General features: G+C 48.0%; 1 protein-coding gene across 4 annotated transcripts in view; it reads left to right on the top strand.

The window, feature by feature from the left end:
- DCAF6 (DDB1 and CUL4 associated factor 6) overlaps window positions 1-19,701 on the top strand; it is a 254,186-nt gene that overhangs the window by 82,554 nt on the left and 151,931 nt on the right. For all 4 annotated transcript variants that reach the window (XM_075335793.1, XM_075335790.1, XM_075335791.1 and 1 more), the window contains exons 3-4: window positions 230-291; window positions 6,602-6,694. In XM_075335793.1, coding sequence (XP_075191908.1) covers window positions 230-291; window positions 6,602-6,694 — 155 coding nt within the window. The remainder of the gene's footprint in view (window positions 1-229; window positions 292-6,601; window positions 6,695-19,701) is intronic.

Here is a 19,701-nt window from a genome sequence, read left to right on the forward strand (position 1 = left end):
TGCGGCAGATCTGTGGTTGCAGTGAAATTGTGGACAATCAGTGCCAGGTTTGTGGCTGTGTACAAATGGAATAATATGTCCATGATTTCACTGCAACCACAGATCTGCCAAAGATTTATCTCTGTGTGTGACGGGGCCTTTAGCTTTCTGTCTCATTATCTACCAATACTACATTGTATTGATTTAGCTGCATCATGAATAATCCCATTGCTCTTTCTTTTAATAATAGGAAGAAGAGAGTTTATTCAAAGACTTAAACTGGAAACAACTCTGAATGTGCACGATGGCTGTGTAAGTAAAATTGGACAACTAGAATGTGATTATATTCAACTTACTAATTTTTTAGATATTTTATATTTTTAAAGGTACCCTTTTCCATAAGAGTAAGAGACTAGTTATGTCTTATCCCATACAGAGTACACTAACAAACTAACAAAAGAGATCTTGTTTCCTTTAAAGAGGTTGTCCACTACTTGGACAACTCCTTCTCATTCCCCATGTTAAAATAGCTTTTCCCCTGTTAAATCTTATGCTCCCTTCTCACTCCCAACCACCATCAGCATCTCTCTCCCCGCCTTCAAATGTATAAGTGATCAAAAAGTGAGAGCTGCGGATGGGTGCTCACTTCCTGTTAATTACTTATACGCTCAAAGGCGGGGAGAGGAAAGCCATTGGTGATTGGTTGTGGGGCTAACTTGATGTAACAGCCTCACGTGTGTCCTGGAAACCTGAGGGCCATGACAACTGGAACGGCATCTGCACAGGAGGTGATTTTAATCTTTTTATTATTATTTTAAGTGGGGCAGACATGGGGATGAAAAGGAATTGTCCTAGTAGCAGAGGGATGTCAAACTCAAATACACAAATGGCTAAAATTTAAAATTTGGACAAAGTCGTGGACCAACCTAGTCGTGGGCCCCATATAGTCCTCCATACAGAGTAATGGGCGCCACATAGTCCTCCATATAGAATAATGGGCGCCACATAGTCCTCCATATAGAATAATGGGGGCCACATAGTCCTTCATACAGAATAATGGGCGCCACATAGTCCTCCATATAGAATAATGGGGGCCACATAGTCCTCCATACAGAATAATGGGCGCCACATAGTCCTCCATACAGAATAATGGGGGCCACATAGTCCTCCATATGGAATAATGGGGGCCACATAGTCCTCCATGTAGAATCATGGGCGCCACATAGTCCTCCATATAGAATAATGGGGGCCACATAGTCCTTCATACAGAATAATGGGCGCCACATAGTCCTCCATATAGAATAATGGGGGCCACATAGTCCTCCAAATAGAATAATGGGGACACATAGCCCTCCATACAGAATAATGGGCCCCACATAGCTCTCCATACAGAATAATGGGCCCCACATAGTCCTCCATACAGAATAATGTGCCCCACATCGTCCTCCATACAGAATAATGTGCCCCACATCGTCCTCCATACAGAATAATGGGCCCCTCATCGTCCTCCATACAGAATAATGGGGGCCACATAGTCCTTCATACAGAATAATGGGCGCCACATTGTGGCCCCCATTATTCTATATGGAGGACTATGTGGCGCCCATTATTCTGTATGGAGGACTATGTGGCCCCCATTATTCTATATGGAGGACTTAGTCCTCCATACAGAATAATGGGCGCCACATAGTCCTCCATACAGAATAATGGGCTCCACATAGTCCTCTATACAGAATAATGGGAGCATGGCATTGCGGGACAAATAGAATCAGTCTGCGGGCCAGATTTGGCCTGCAGGCACCGTTTGACATGTTTAACAGTGTATAACCCATTTAACCCCTTCACGACCATGGACGGATATATCCGTCATGGAGCGTGTCCCGTTAAGCCCCGCCCCCTGCCGCGGGCAGGCGGCGGCGGTCGGCACACATCAGCTGTTTTCAACAGCTGACGTGTGCCTGCTAGCCGCGGGTGGAATCGCTTCCACCCGCGGCCATTAACCCCTTAAATCTTGCTGCCAAAGTCTGGTAGCAAGATCTAAATGCGCGCGGCCATGTTTTTTACTTACCGCCGCCCCCACCGGAAGTCACGTGCGTGATCACGTGACTATCGGTGGTTGCCATCGTAGCACAGGGTCATGTGATGACGCCTGCAGCTATGATGTTTCACTTTCGTTTTCCCTCGGCACGGAGCAGAGGGAAAAAGAAAGTGACTGTATCTGCTGTTTACAGCTGTATAGCTGTGATCAGCAGATAGATAATAGCGATCGGATTGCTGATCGCTATAGCCCCCTAGGGGGACTAGTAAAATAAAAAAAGTTAAAAAAAAAAGTTTTTAAAAAATAAAAAAAATTAAAAAAACCCCTAAAAGTTCAAATCACACCCCTTTCCCCTCATTGAAAATTAAAGGGTTAAAAAATAAATAAATATACACATATTTGGTATCGCCGCGTTCAGAAATGTATCAAAATATAAAATCAATTAATCTGATTGGTAAACTGGGTAGTGGCAAAAAAATTCCAAACGCCAAAATTACGTTTTTTGGTCGCCTCAAGTTTTACGCAAAATGCAATAACAGGCGATCAAAACGTAGCATCTGTACAAAAAGGGTACCATTAGAAACTTCAGCTCGAGACGCAAAAAATAAGCACTGAGCCATAGATCCCAAAAAATAAGAACGCTACGTGTTTCGGAAAATGGCGCAAAACGTACGCCACTTTTATTGGACAAACTTGTGATTTTTGTTTTAACCCTTCAGATACAAGTAAACCTATACATGTTTGGTGTCTACAAACTCGCACCGACCTCAGGCATCACCGCAACACATCAGTTTATCATATAGTGAACACCATGAATAAAACATCCCAAAAACTATTGTGCCATCACACTTTTTTTTTGCAATATTTCCGCATTTGGAATTTTTTGCTGTTTTCCAGTACACCATATGGTAAAACGTATGGTTTCATTTAAAAGTACAACTTGTCCCGTAAAAAACAAGCCCTCATATGGCAAGATTGACGGAAAAATAAAAAGGTTACGGCTCTCGGAAGAAGGGGAGCAAAAAACAAAAACGCAAAAACGGAAAGTGCCCCGGGGCTGAAGGGGTTAAGCTGAAAATACACTTAATTATCTGCAGATTAGTGCATTATTTTATGGTGGATATAGATTTAAAGGGGTGTTCGTGCTGTGTAAACCCCTAGCTGCTATTTTTAGTTTTAAAATAAAAACAAACACTGTGCCTTGCTCACCCTCCCCTGGTCTAGTGCTGAATCTTTGACACTGCTCCCAATGTATGGTGTTGGCACTACTTGAACACCCCCTTTTTCAGTGAAGTAGTAAAAAAACATATACTCAACACCTGCCCCAGTGCTGTTTTTTTATTAATGTAGGTGCCAGTACAGCCAGGGTTCATGTGATATTGGCTACAGGGCTCACGTGGCATAACAGTAAGCAGTCGCTATATGCCTGCTGTGATCTCCCTTTTTTATTTGTCTGACGGAAGAGCACAGCAGCTCAATAGTGGCCACTGCTTGGCTGCAATGCTCATGTGCCATAATAATGCCACGAAAAACCTGGCTGTCCCGGCGCCAACATCGCTGGAACTGTCCCGTGTGGGAGGTGAGCTACCTTATTTAAAAAGAGGTTGCCCTGCTAGTGGACCACCCCTTTAAACTAGTTGTTTTCTTGTCTGATCTGTCAGCATTGTTGTTCTGGACAGCCACACCTGTTAGCTATGAATAACTGTCCGATGACAGCACATGGGAAGGACTTTGACAGATATTTGTAATCCACACTGGGTCAAGCTGAAGGTGTAAATTACGCAAAGTGTGAAAAAACAAATATATAAAGTATATATGCAGAGCAATACCGAAGTGCAGCCCTGCAAATATACCTAAGTGTGCAATAGTGACAGTAAGAAACAGTATGTGCGCAACACATACACACATTCCCAGACAAAAGTAAAAATAGTGCTACTGTTGTGAAAAAACTATAATTGTTATAAAATATACAACACCAAGTTTGCATATACAGAGATATGTGTAGAAAAAGCACATATCTCTGTATATGCAAACTTGGTGTTTATTTTATAACAATTACTTTATATATTTGTTTTTTCACACTCTGCGTAATTTACATTTATATATACTTAAATGTATGTATATTTGTTTTCACTTATATTATATATATTCTGTCACTTTAGCACATTGAATTCATTTTTTCTATGTAATATCATTGTGGCATCATGATTTAATACATTGTACTTATTAAAGGTCCAACCGGTAGTTTGTGCGCATACTCCAAAGCATGGCCGTGGAATTACATGTCTGTGGCTATAGGGGCTGGAGCGCAGGCGCCGTCTCCATGACGGCAGCCGACGCTCTGTCTCCGCTGTCCGCTGCCTTGTCTTCCCCTTATTACGGTACCTGTGGAGGATCTATGCGCCGCAATACGACTCACCCGACGTGTCAGCTGACTGGCGCTCAGCTGTTCACTGGCCACTGATGTGTATAAATACTTCCCCTCACCCTTCCAACACACGCTCCCTGAAGAAGTTCTCACGAAACGTACGTTAGAAGCGTGGGTGTGTGACAGAGGTAAAATCATGCTACTTATAAGCCTTTTACTCCTTCCTATATTCCGCTAAGATTTATATCTTGCTTGCTCGCTCTTTTCAGCGAGCAAGTCTCAGTCTCCAGCCTTTTCTTGCACTGTTTGCACAATTTAATATTCTTTTACTACTGTTATGGCTTACTTGTATTTCACTTGAATCTTATATGTAGCCGGTAATTGAGCTTTTCCTTGCTGGTTCCTTGCTGCTAGAGCCTGCATTCTGCACTTTTATTTTCTTAGGATTTTATTTGGGATAGAACAGATCTGTATATCTATCCAGGTTATTTTACTGGCACTATGCACTTTCACATGTATTTATAGACCTTGGATGTATTTATTGGACTCCTTCTATCCCAAATATTTATTTATATATTAAATATTTTCCTCTGTCCTTCCCCATATCTGTTGGCACCTTGTTCCGTATGTTTTTAATGTGATTATAAATTACTCAATAAAATTGACATTTTTTGTGGCCATATACTGTGTGTTTTCGTTGTTTATTATACAATACATGTCAGAAGTTTTCAAAGCTCCATCCACATGTACATTTTAAAATTTTATGCAAAAATTCAATGACTCGAGATCCAGAGGTGAAGCTCCTAGTGAGTGTAACTGGAGATCCAGGGGTGAGGCTCCTAGTGAGCGTAACTGGAGATCCAGAGGTGAGGCTCCTAGTGAGCGTAACTGGAGATCCAGAGGTGAGGCTCCTAGTGAGCATAACTGGAGATCCAGAGGTGAGGCTCCTAGTGAGCATAACTGGAGATCCAGAGGTGAGGCTCCTAGTGAGCATAACTGGAGATCCAGAGGTGAGGCTCCTAGTGAGCGTAACTGGAGATCCAGAGGTGAGGCTCCTAGTGAGCGTAACTGGAGATCCAGAGGTGAGGCTCCTAGTGAGCGTAGATGTTTGGTGATCTTACCCTTGAATACATTAGTAGACCCTAATCAAAGGTGCGGCATAGTCTCATTCAAAGCCAGACTTGTTTTCATTGGTGATTCGCCAACTTCATCAGTGGGCACCCAATTCAATTAGATTCCAATACCTTAACATGGTAATTAGTAGCTGAGCCTCTAACCCATAGGACACGTGCTGCTGAATATATGACCAGCATATAGTAATATGGATAGCCACTAATTACCATGTTTTGTTACTGGGCACTAAATGAATTGGTTACCCACTGGTGAAGTTAGCCGAAACTCCTACACTCACTATGCTCTCGCCTGTGGATCCTCTATAGGGAATTCCATAGCCTCGTCTGGCAAACTAGCACTGTTGTTACTTCTGTTGAGGACGACTTCTCTGCTGTGTGGCACTATATTATATGTTACTTGTAGTACCTTTTCATGATATCCCCTGGTTTCCACATTCCAAGTATTTTTTTTTTTTTTTTATGCTTTCGCTTAGATGTAGATTACTTAAAATGAATAAAGCTCATATATTAAGATTTATGGATATCATAAATGCCTTGCAGATCAGTGGGTGTCTGGGTCATGAGACCTCCAACAATTGTTCAAAACGCTTGTCAAACTTGTGTTACGCAGGAAGCACTTGCATGAGCGTGCATGCAGGGCAGTGTACGGGCTCATAGGCTTAATAAAGGTGCATTATAGACCACATTCTGGGGCAAACACTGGCACTCACACTGAAAGTGATCCACCAAATTTGAGAGTGGAGCGCCTCTCACTTCTACTTGATTTTTTTAAGACCGGCATAAAGAGCGCCATTTTTATGTTCAATCTATTTTTATTGTAAGACTTAGCAAATAAAACAGGATATCCAATATGAAAGTTACCATTAGATGAATAGTGGAGAGGCAAATACTACCAAGTATTGCGCAATATTACACAAAAGTCATCCCAAACTATCATCAAGAACACAGGGAAATAACCTTATTATATCTGTAAAACAGCTGTAGATATTTTATGCTACTAATCTGGTTAAGAGCGCCATTTTTAATACATTCTTGGTTTATCTGACTTGTTTGTTAAAGTGTTTGTGTTTCCCATACAAATAGGTGAATACGATTTCTTGGAATGGTACGGGGGAATACTTACTGTCTGGATCTGATGACACAACTTTAGTAATTAGTAACCCTTACAATAAAAAGGTAAGCTTATTGTTTTGATCTTCACACTGTTGCATAGCTAAAAGAACCCGTGGTCCACAGGGTGTTATCCCTGGTTTTGATGTACTTAATGCTAAGTATTGACATAATTTCCTCCATAGTAATTATTGATAGGCACCATTTTTTGCATAAATTAATGGCCTTAGGAAGGCTAGCTAAAAGTTGTGGTAATTAAGAGAAAGGTATGTAACTCCGAGCATGATACCATGATATCCTTCACATCTGAAGAATGTCTTAATGCTGGCAGCATTAATAAATAGACCCAATGTATTTGTAATATTTTCTGTTTAGACTGAAGTCTGTTAGTTAAGCCTTTGATAAGCCTTTGTCCCACGTTGTATTGATATTTTATACTGTATAATTAGGAGTGGTTCGAGGTACATGGTGTCATTTATCAGGTCTTAACTGGTTTTGGTTGTAGCCCCCCACATACATAAATAGGGCATATACACATTTTTAACCCTGTATTGAAATAAAACCTTTGTACCATTTTTGGCTGCCTCATTGCAATGATAATCATACAGTCATGACCAAAATTGTTGGCATCCTGGAAATTGTTCCAGAAAATAAAGTATTTTTCCCAGAATATTATTGCAATTACACATACCGTATTTTTCGGACTATAAGATGCACCGGACCATTAGACGCACCCTGGTTTAGAGAAGGAAAATAAAATGTAAGCAAAAAATGTGGTCATGACACATTGTTATGGGGCGAGGATCTGCTGCTGACACTATTATGGGGGTAATGTCCTTAAATTCTCTACTAAAATACCCAATCCTGGTAATGATCCTCCTGCCGTGTGTGTGTGTGTGTGTGTGTGTGTGTGTGTGTGTGTGTGTATATATATATATAATATATATATATATATATATATATATATGATATCCCTCATCCTGGTATAACCCCATCTTGCTATATACTGCCATCCTGGTATGTACTCCCATCCTGCTATATACCTCATCCCGCTATATACCCCCATACTGGTATGTGCTCCCATCCTGCTATATATGCCATCATCCTGCTATATATGCCATCATCCTGCTATATATACCATCATCCTGCTATATGCGCCATCATCCTGCTATATGCGCCATCATCCTGGTATATGCGCCATCATCCTGCTATATGCGCCATCATCCTGCTATATGCGCCAGCATCCTTCTCATATGCGCCAGCATCCTTCTCATATGCGCCAGCATCCTGCTCATATGCGCCAGCATCCTGCTCATATGCGCCAGCATCCTGCTCATATGCGCCAGCATCCTGCTCACATGCGCCAGCATCCTGCTCATATACTCCGATCCTGCTCACCTTTCCTCGCTCCACGCAGCATCACTCCTCCTCCTCTCTGTGCTGGCAACGCTGTGTGGAGCCGGCCACGATCCCTACAGCATCGCGATGCCCTCCTGTCTGTGCCGGTGCGGCTGTGTGGACACGTGCGCACAGCGATGACGTCGTCGCTGTGAGCACCGCTAGTCTCCACACAGCGCGGCCGGCAGACAAGAGGAGATAGCGCTGCTGCAGGGGAACGGTGAGTGTACAGATTCACTGCACCCCGCGCTGATGATGATTTGCGGGGAGCAGTGAATACAGCCGCACATGATCACGCCAGGCTGTAGTTACCAGGTGTGATCATGCGGGCTGGCTGTTTAGTATGCGTGCACCCCTGCCCATCATCCCGCCCACCTGTCAGCGACGGCTTCAGCGCTGAGAGATGGGCGTGCATAAAGAACGAGCGGACCCGCGTCGTCACGGCAGGCGCTGCTGCAGCCTGCTCATGCCCCCGATGACGCTCCACCGCAGCACCCTCTTTCCCCACAACCCTACATTCAGACTATAAGACGCACCCCCCACTTTCCCCCAACATTTGGGGGGAACAAAGTGCGTCTTATAGTCCGAAAAATATGGTATTTCTTTATCGTTCCTATGGGAGACCCAGACATTGGGTGTATAGCTTCTGCCTCCGGAGGACACACAAAGTACTACACTAAAAAGTGTAGCTCCTCCCTCTGAGCATATACACCCCCTGGATAACCAAATATAGCCAGTTCAATGCTTTGTGTTCAGGAGGCATACATCCACACATGCATTCTCATCTGATTTTTGATTTTTGGAAAGAGTTTGAAGAAAAGCGGGTCCAAGCCTGGACTCCCGGCATGTCCCTTCTCACCCCACTGTGTCGGCGATGTTGTTAAGGTTGATTTACAAGGCTGGAGCCTTACATGCCGCGCTCCTTCACCATCCCTCGGGCTCTGGCTGAACCCCCGGCTTGGGTAGAATCCTTCTCTAGGTCAATCTTCCAGTCTTTTGCCGACTCCATGGGACAGCTGTCCCGGACTTTGCTGACCATGCATCAGCCCCCTTCTCAGGGCGCCTCTGCTGCTAGGGCTCTCTCAGCGGAGCTCACAGAGGATTCTTCATCTGGTCCCAGACCCCGTCCTCCTAAAAGGAGACGCAGGGCTCCCTCTCCTTCCTCGTCCCGTGGCTCTGTTTCACGAGCTGACTCGCAGGACGAGGAGGATGCCTTTACTGGGGGCTTGGACGCTACCTCCATGTGCCCCATTGATCTGTCCGAAAGTGACGCAGATGTTAGTGATTTGATTGCGTCCATTAATTCTGTACTGGACCTCAATCCGCCAGTATCAGAGGAGCAACCCTCTCTGGCAGAAAAGCACCAGTTTACCTTGCCTAAGAGGACAAGGAGTGTGTTCTTCAACCACTCCAGTTTTCAGGCCACTGTGACCAAGCCTAGGGCCTGTCCTGACAAACGCTTCCCAAAGCGCGGTTCTGATGACCGTTTTTCCTTTCCACCTGAGGTGGTCAAGGAGTGGTCTCACTCCCCAAAGGTAGACCCTCCGGTGTCTAGACTCTCAGCCCGGACCGTTGTATCAGTGGCTGATGGCACCTCTCTTAAGGATGCCACTGACCGCCAGGTTGACCTTCTGGCCAAATCTGTATATGAGGCGGCTGGGGCCTCGTTCTCCCCATCTTTTGCAGCAGTGTGGGCTCTCAAGGCCATCTCTGCTTCTCTGGAGGAGATGCATTCCCTCTCCAGGGAATCTATGCCCGAAATGGTTGCCTTAACTTCCCAAGCTTCCGCTTTTTCATCCTATGCCATGTCTGCCATGCTGGAGGCTTCTCACCGCACTGCGGTGGCTTCGGCTAATTCCCTCGCTATCCGCAGGATCTTGTGGCTTCGAGAGTGGAAGGCAGATGCTTCTTCAAAGAAGTACCTTGCTGGGCTCCCTTTTGCTGGATCCAGGCTATTCGGCGAACAACTGGATGAAATTATTAAGAAAGCTTATGGCGGGAAGAGTACTTCCATGCCACAAACTAAAACTAGGAAACCTGCCCAGGGTAGGGACCAGTCGAGGGTTCGTTCCTTTCGTTCCTCCAACTGGTCATCCTCTAAGCCCTCGGCCTCGTCCACTAACTCAGCCAAGGACCAAAAGCCCAACTGGCGCACGAAGCCGTGTCCTCAGAAGACCACAGGAGCTGCTGCCACTAAGGCAGCCTCCTCTTGACTATCTGGCCGTGCCAGCAACGTCCTTGGTCGGTGGCAGGCTCTCCCACTTTGGCGACGTGTGGTTTCAACACGTCTCCGATCAGTGGGTGCGGGATATCATCTCCAACGGCTACAGGATCGAATTCTCTTCCAGCCCGCCAAACAGATTTTTTCTGTCAACTCCCCCCTGCTCCAAGGCCGCCGCCTTCTCTCAGGCCGTGGCATCCTTGCAGGCCAACGGAGTAATTGTACCGGTTCCCGCTCGGGAACGGTTCAGAGGTTTCTACTCAAATCTCTTCCTAGTCCCCAAAAAGGACGGTTCCTTCCGGCCCATCCTGGATCTCAAGCTTCTCAACAAGCATGTTCAGGTGCGGCATTTTCGCATGGAGTCTCTGCGATCAATCATTGCCTCAATGACCCAAGGAGATTTCCTGGCATCCATCGACATCAGAGATGCCTATCTGCATGTGCCAATTGCAGTTTCACACCAGCGTTGGCTACGTTTTGCAATCGGAGAGGAGCATTTCCAATTCGTGGCTCTCCCCTTCGGGTTAGCCACGGCCCCTCGAGTATTCACCAAGGTCATGGCAGCAGTGGTTGCGGTTCTGCACCTCCAGGGGTTGGCAGTGATTCCTTACCTGGACGATCTTCTAGTCAAGGCTTCATCCAGCGCAGACTGTCAGCGGAGTGTCTCGCTCACTCTCGCCACTCTAGTCCAATTCGGGTGGCTTGTCAATCTGCCCAAATCCACTCTGACTCCGACCCAGAAGCTCACGTACCTAGGGATGCAATTCGAGACTCTGCCGGCACTTAGTTGAAGCTGCCCTTAGTCAAACAGCAGTCCCTCCATCTGGCGGTGCGCTCTTTGCTGAGGCCCCGCCGTCATTCCATCAGGCACCTAATGCAGGTGCTGGGTCAGATGGTGGCGTCAATGGAGGCGGTTCCCTTTGCCCAGTTCCATCTGCGTCCTCTGCAGCTGGACATTCTCCGCTGTTGGGACAGGCGGACTTCCTCCTTGCACAGGTTAGTGGCTTTGTCGCCACAGACCAGGGGCTCCCTTCAGTGGTGGCTTCGGCCCCTCTCTGTCTCAGGGACGCTCCTTCCTGGCCCCGTCCTGGGTGATCCTCACCACGGATGCCAGTCTATCCGGCTGGGGAGCGGTATATCTCCACCACAGAGCACAGGGCACTTGGACTCTGTCCGAATCAGCCCTCTCGATCAATGTGCTGGAAACCAGAGCTGTGCTTCTAGCTCTCTTAGCCTTTCACCACCTGTTGGCGGGCAAGCACATCCGAGTTCAGTCAGACAACGCGACAGCGGTTGCCTACATCAATCACCAGGGCGGGACACGCAGCCGCCTAGCAATGTTGGAGGTTCAACGCATCCTTCAGTGGACGGAGGACTCCAAGTCCACCATATCCGCAGTCCACATCCCAGGCGTGGAAAACTGGGAAGCAGATTATCTCAGCCGTCAAACCGTGGACAACGGCGAGTGGTCCCTGCATCCGGCAGTGTTTCGGTCAACCTGCCGCAAGTGGGGCACTCCGGAAGTGGATCTAATGGCATCCCGGCACAACAACAAGGTTCCGGTTTACGTGGCTCGCTCCCACGATCCTCAGGACTTGGCAGCGGACGCTCTGGTTCAAGATTGGTCCCAGTTTCGTCTGTCCTACGTGTTTCCCCCTTTAGCTCTCTTGCCCAGAGTCCTGCCCAAGATCAGAATGGAGGGCCGTCGGGTCATCCTCATTGCTCTGGACTGGCCCAGGCGAGCTTGGTACCCAGACCTGCTCCATCTGTCCGTAGAGGTGCCGTGGCGTCTCCCGGACCGTCCAGACCTGCTCTCACAAGGTCCGTTTTTCCGCCAGAATTCTGCGGCTCTCAGATTGACGGCGTGGCTCTTGAGTCCTGGATCTTGACGACTTCTTCGTATTCCGTATACTCCGTATTCCGACGTATTCCTCCTAAAGTCATCTCCACTATGACTCTGGCTCGGAAGTCTTCCTCGGCCAAAATCTATCACAGGACCTGGAGAATTTTCCTGTCCTGGTGTCGCTCTTCCGGCCATGCTCCTTGGCCTTTTTCCTTGCCGACCCTTCTGTCCTTTCTACAGTCCGGTCTGCAGCTAGGACTATCCCTCAATTCACTCAAGGGACAAGTCTCGGCTCTGTCAGTGTTGTTCCAGCGGCGTATCGCCCGGCTGGCTCAGGTGCGCACCTTCATGCAGGGCGCATCTCACATCATTCCGCCTTACCGGCGGCCTTTGGATCCCTGGGACCTCAATCTGGTCCTCACGGCTTTGCAGAAACCCCCCTTTGAGCCTCTTAGGGAGGTTTTTTTGTCTCGTCTTTCACAGAAAGTGGTCTTTCTAGTCGCCATAACTTCCCTCAGGAGAGTCTCTGATTTGGCTGCGCTCTCTTCGGAGTCACCTTTTTTGGTTTTTCATCAAGACAAGGTGGTTCTCCGTCCGACTCCGGACTTTCTCCCTAAGGTGGTTTCTCCTTTCCACCTTAACCAGGACATTTCCCTGCCTTCCTTTTGTCCGGCTCCTGTTCATCGCTTTGAAAAAGCGTTGCATACTCTAGATCTGGTGCGGGCACTCCGGATCTATGTGTCTCGCACCGCTGTTCTTAGGCGGTGCATCTCTCTTTTTGTGCTGACCACAGGTCGGCGTAAGGGCCTCTCGGCTTCTAAGCCGACCTTAGCTCGTTGGATTAGGTCGGCCATTTCCGATGCCTACCAGTGTACTCAGGTGCCTCCCCCGCAGGGGATCAAGGCACACTCGACCAGAGCTGTCGGTGCCTCTTGGGCTTTCAGGCACCAGGCTACGGCTCAGCAGGTCTGTCAGGCTGCCACTTGGACTAGTCTGCATACCTTTTCGAAGCACTACCAAGTGCATGCTCATGCTTCGGCAGATGCGAGCTTGGGCAGACGCATCCTTCAGGCGGCTGTCGCCCATTTGTGAAGTTAGGTTTCGCCTACTTCTCAGTTTTCTGTTTATTCCCACCCATGGACTGCTTTGAGACATCCCAATGTCTGGGTCTCCCATAGGAACGATAAAGAAAAAGAGAATTTAGTTTACTTACCGTAAATGCTTTTTCTTATAGTTCCGTATTGGGAGACCCAGCACCCTCCCTGTTGCCTGTTGGCAGTTTCTTGTTCCGCGTGTTATCACCGGCTGTTGTTGTAGACAGAGGCTCCGGTTGTTCCGGTTCTTGCTCTATCTCTACTTGTGGGTGGCTATTCTCCTTCAGCTTTTGCACTAAACTGGCTATATTTGGTTATCCAGGGGGTGTATATGCTCAGAGGGAGGAGCTACACTTTTTAGTGTAGTACTTTGTGTGTCCTCCGGAGGCAGAAGCTATACACCCAATGTCTGGGTCTCCCAATACGGAACTATAAGAAGAAGAATTTACGGTAAGTAAACAAAATTCTCTTTTTTGTTATATTCCATGTTTATTTCCTTTCTGTGTATTGGAACAAGACAAAAACAAAGATAAAAAGGCAAATTGGACATAAGTTTACACAAAACACCAAAAATCAGCCAGACAAAATTGTTGGCACCCTGAACTTTATATTTCGTTGCACATCACTTGGAATAAATAACTGCAGTCAATCGCTTTCTCTAACCACCAACAAGCTTCTTCCACCTCTCAACTGGAATTTTGGACCACTTTTCTTTTGCAAACTGCTCCATGTCTCTCATATTTATATTTTTTTTAAACAATAGATTTTTATTGATTTTCAAGATATTCACAAACAAAAGAAAACATAGACATTCAAGAAAATATATAAAATCCCTTAGATGTTGGGTGTTTTCATAAATCTTTGATGTGACTATATGTTGAGAATTAATAATGAAAGCAGTCCAGTCAATCACATTAACCAGAACTAATACTATCAACAGCACCCATCATCTATCTTTAGGGTGAAAAGGTAGTCAAGGTTATAACAATCATATATAGAATCCTATAAATTTTTCAACCTCATCCCCTCAATTCGGGGATCTCTCTACCATGAATGAAAAGGAAAAGAACGTGAGGGGGGAAGAAAAAATTAAGCTGTAAAGGAAGGAAGGAAAAACAGAGAAAGAAGTTTAGAGCATTGCACTTTATTTCAAGATCTGGCGGTAAAGAGGAGAGGACCGGAACGCCTCCCAGTGAAACCACGTCCGGGCAACTGTGTCTCTTTCATGTTGTGAGTAAGCCACCAGGGACTCCATACGGTGCACTAGGTCCACCTCTGCAAACCACTCCTCCAAAGACGGGGGATCCATGGATCTCCAGTGTCTGGGGATTACAGTTTTCGCAGCCTGTAGTAGGTGTCTGAGCAGGGATTTTTTAAATCTGGAAGCGGATATGGGGAACATATAGAGCAAGATTGCTTCTGGGGTATGTGGTATTGAGATCCCTGTTACTTCCAACACCGTCCTGAGGACTCCGTTCCAAAAGGCGCTCAGTGTCGGGCAGGACCACCATATGTGAGTCATCGATCCCAATTCTGCACCGCAGCGCCAGCACGTATCCGGAACCCCTGGAAACCATTTATTTATTGTGACTGGGACCCTGTACCATCTTGATATTATCTTGTAGCTTGTTTCTTGCGACTTAGATGCTATGATTGATTTGTGTGAAAGCGAAAAACATTTGTTCCATTGGGATTTTGTGACAGTTTTGTTTAGTTCTGACTCCCAGGCCTTACAGTATGAGGGGAGGGAGAGCAGATCTTTTTCCGAGAGCAATTTGTACACCACCGAAGTCGCATGCGGTATAATAGTTTTAGCGAGGCACAACGTTTCAAACGTTGAAGGGGGGCGTGTCAAAGCTGGTTTCTCAGGGATTGATATAAAAAAGTGTTGGAGTTGGGTGTATTCATATTCATGACGTGGAGTGGTGGGGGTTTCTTCCAGGATCGCACTGAGTGGCAATAGTACACCGCTAGGGGCCACCTGGTGAAAACGTAGAGGGCGGGACTTGGAGCTACTTAAAAATGCCGGGGCTGCACATCCCGGTTTGAACTTAGGGTTACCCGATATGGGAAACAAGGGGCCAATCCCATCTACCAGTCCTTTTTTTCAGAGAAGGAGCGCTTAAGGTCTTTAACGTGTTAGTTGTTGTGTAGGATATTTCCAGATTCTTTGGAACTATGGACGGGCGTAACCAAGGCAGGGTTCCAGCCGGGATCGGACATATGTCAGTTGCCAGGCGCACCCATAACTTTGTCTTATAGCTATGTATTAAGTCCAGTATTCGAGCATGTGCTGCCGCGAAATAATAACGACGGCAGTCTGGTAAGCCCATTCCTCCAGCCTCCTTAGGACGCGTTAGAGTCTCCCATCGTAGTCTCGGGTGTTTTGACGCCCATACAAAGTTCTTAAATTGTCGCCTGATTCCCTCCCAAAATGTCGTTGGGATGTGAGTTGGAATTGTGTGTAATAGGTATAACAGCCTGGGGAGGATTGTCATTTTTAATATATTAATGCGCCCGAACCAGGAGAAACTCACCCGCTCCCAGGTGGTTAAGTTATTTTCTAATTTGGAGAGAAATGGCTGAAAGTTCAACGCAAACAATCTGGAGCTATCCGAGGGTAGACGGATGCCCAAATAGGTAATGACATTGCCCGGGGGCCACCTAAATGGGTAGTGCGACTTCAGATCGTGCACCATCTCATCAGTGAGAGTTACATTGAGAGCCTCGGATTTGTCCATATTGATCTTAAAGTTGGACCACCTACCGAATCTCTCCAACAGATCCAGTAAATTAGGGAGTGAAGTCACCGGATTTGTTATATAAATTAGTACATCATCTGCGAACGCTGAGCATTTATATTCTTTTCCAGCTAATTTAATTCCGCGAATCTGTGTGGTTACGAATGGCCGCCAGGAGGTGTTCCATGATAAGTATGTAGAGAAGAGGGGATAGTGGGCATCCCTGTCGGGTACCGTTGTGGATGGTGAAGGGGTGTTACGCTCACCGAGGAGCGGCGAACGTCCGGAGGTGGACCCACTGGACCGTGCACCGGACTCCCCTGAGAAGACGGCCAGCAGCGAACCCCTATACAGGGACTGTGCGGCGCCTCCCCAGAAGGCCTAAATGCACGGCAGCCAGGGACCGGAGGTAGGAGTCTCTGTACGGCCAGGCGTGGCTCGGGTACGATGTCCGCGGCAGGCGGAACACGGAAGTGGCACCGGAGATGTTTCACAGCAGGTGACGTCCACAGCCGGTACGGTACAGATAGTGTCCACGGCAGGTATGGCACGGTGACGTCCACGGTAGGAATAGGTGGTGACGTCCACAGACGGTATGGTATAGATGGCACTACGGTGAGACACAGGATTAGAATCAGGTAACAAATGTACGGATCATAAACAATAGCATAGACAGATTAGGACACTGGCAATGCACTAATAGAGGCGTTGCTCGGGCGCCTGCTGCCGGGGGAAGTGAACTTAAATACCTATTAGGCAGCAGGTGACCTCTGAGATCACTTCCAGGATTTGGGGCATGCCACTTTAAGAAAGGGGGCGTGGCCTCGCACGCAGCCCAGAATCACCTACAGCAATTCTGTGTGAGGAGGAAACTGCAGCAGGCCTTGGAGTGGGAGCAACGTCTGCAGAGCCCTGGGGCCGGTAAGTGGAAGGCCTTCTCTGCCTGGGAGTGGGGGCAGGAATGCATGTGGGAGCTATGCTGGGACTGGGCAGATGTGAGGGAGAGCTCCCCCCCGGGGTCTGGTGGGACCAGGCGTTACAGTACCCCCCCCTGAAGCCCCCTCCTCCTCAGGAAGCTCCGGAGGAGACGAGGAGCATCCACGTCCTCCGCAGGTACCCACGTCCTCTCCTCAGGACCGAACCCCTTCCAGTCCACCAGATAATAGGTTTTACCTCGGACCTCCTTAGCCGCAAGGATGGCTTTTACCTCATAGACGTCATCATCACCAACAGGAGGAGGCGAGACCCCAGGATCACCATGGAAACGACTCAGGACCACCGGCTTGAGGAGGGACACATGGAAGGAGTTCGGGATGCGAAGTGTCGACGGCAGCTTCAACTTGTAGGACACCTCATTGATCCGTCGGAGCACTTCAAAGGGACCAATGAAGCGGGGACCCAGCTTGTAAGACGGCTGTTTCAGGCGGACATACTTGGACGAGAGCCAGACTTTATCTCCGGGCCGGAAGAAAGGAACATCCAGACGTTTCTTGTCAGCGTGTTTCTTCATGCGGACAGAGGACCGTTCCAGAGCCGACTTGGTCTCAGCCCAGACGGCTGAGAAGGACCTCACGAGGTCATCAGCTGCAGGGTTGCCTGAGGAACTTGTCACAGGACACGGCACTTTGGGTCGCTGTCCATACACCACCTGGAACGGAGATTTAGCAGAGGACTCACTGTCATGGTTGTTATAGGAGAACTCGGCCCACGGAAGCAGTTTGACCCAGTCGCTGTGGTGTTCGTCCACGAAGTGGCGGAGATAGTTAGTCAGGATTTGGTTAATGCGCTCCACTTGCCCATTGGACTGAGGGTGGTAGGCAGAGGAAAAGTCCAATTCCACATCCATCATCTTGCAGACTGCTCTCCAGAACCGAGCGGTGAACTGGACCCCTCTGTCGGACACGATATGGAGAGGCAAGCCATGAAGCCGGAAGATGTGTTGGATGAAGAGGTCAGCAAGAACCGGAGAGGACGGTAGCCCGGAGAGTGGTGTGAAGTGGGCCATCTTGGAGAACCGGTCCACTACCACCCAGATGACTGTGCAGCCAGACGATTTTGGCAGGTCCGTGATGAAATCCATGCCGATATGTTGCCATGGAGCGGATGGTACAGGTAAAGGAAGCAAAGGGCCCGCCGGAAGGGTCTTCGGGACCTTGTTCCGGGCACAGGAGGAACAGGATGAACAAAAGTCCTGGACGTCTTGACGTAACCCTGGCCACCAGTAATATCGGGATATCAATTGCAGAGATTTCTTTTGACCCACGTGACCTGCTATTCTGGAAGAGTGTCCCCACCGGAGTACACGTTCTCTATCGACCACAGCAACAAACGTCTTACCGGGATGAAGGTGATGCATGCCGACTGGAGCCGCCATTAGTTTGGAAGGTTCAATGATGTGCCGAGGTTCATCCTCCTGGTCCTCTGACAGGAATGATCGAGACAGCGCATCGGCTTTCAGGTTCTTCTCGGCTGGACGGAAATGCAGAACGAAATCAAAGCGGGCAAAGAATAATGACCATCGGGCCTGTCGGGGGTTTAGCCTGCGGGCTGTCTGAAGATATGCCAGATTCTTGTGGTCAGTATAGATGGTAACTGGATGCAATGACCCTTCCAGCAGGTATCGCCATTCCTCCAGAGCCAGCTTGACTGCCAGCAACTCACGGTCTCCGATTGAGTAGTTTCGTTCTGCTGGGGAGAAAGCCTTAGAAAAGAAGCCGCAGGTTACTGTCTTACCCTCTGACGTTTTCTGTGTAAGGACCGCACCGGCTCCGGATGAGGAGGCATCTACCTCAAGGATAAACGGCTGGTTAATGTCGGGTCTGTGTAAGGCTGGAGCAGAAGCAAAGGCACGTTTAAGGGACAGGAACGATTCTTCAGCTTCCGGTGTCCATTTCTTCGGGTTCTCCCCTTTGCGAGTGAGAGAGGATATGGGGCGCACCAGAGATGAGAAATGTGGAATGAATTGCCGGTAATAGTTGGCGAATCCCAGGAATCGCTGGATAGCCTTCAACCCTTCCGGACGGGGCCATTTCAGTACGGCTGAAACCTTGTCAGGATCCATCTTCAGGCCGGTATCCGAGACTATGTGGCCAAGCAAGGGTAACGAGGTCTGCTCAAACAGGCATTTCTCGAGTTTGGCGTAAAGGCGATTCTCTCTCAATCTCCGCAGGACCAGACGGACATGTCTTCGATGGGTATGCAAGTCCGGAGAGAAGATAAGGATGTCATCTAAATACACAACTACGCAGGTGTAGAGAAGATCACGGAAGACGTCGTTCACAAACTCCTGGAAGACCGCCGGTGCGTTACTGAGCCCGAAGGGCATCACTCGGTATTCATAGTGCCCATCACGAGTGTTGAACGCGGTCTTCCATTCGTCTCCCGACCGAATGCGAACCAGATTGTACGCACCCCGGAGATCTAGTTTGGAAAAGATCTTGGCACCTCGGAAACGGTCAAACAGTTCCGGTATAAGGGGTAGCGGATACCTGTTTTTCACCGTGATCTTATTCAATCCGCGGTAGTCAATGCAGGGCCGTAGACCCCCATCCTTTTTTCCCACAAAGAAGAATCCCGCTCCGGCGGGAGAGGAGGATTTTCGGATGAAGCCTCGTGCTAAATTCTCCTTTATATAGTCAGACATGGCTTGGGTCTCTTCACGCGACAGTGGGTAGATGCGCCCACGAGGAGGGGTTGTACCTGGGAGCAGGTCGATGGGACAATCGTAGGGTCTGTGTGGCGGCAACGTCTCAGCTTCCTTTTTGTCAAAGACATCG

This window comes from Anomaloglossus baeobatrachus, chromosome 2 (assembly GCF_048569485.1).
Source record: "Anomaloglossus baeobatrachus isolate aAnoBae1 chromosome 2, aAnoBae1.hap1, whole genome shotgun sequence".
Classification (NCBI taxonomy): Eukaryota; Metazoa; Chordata; class Amphibia; order Anura; family Aromobatidae; genus Anomaloglossus; species Anomaloglossus baeobatrachus.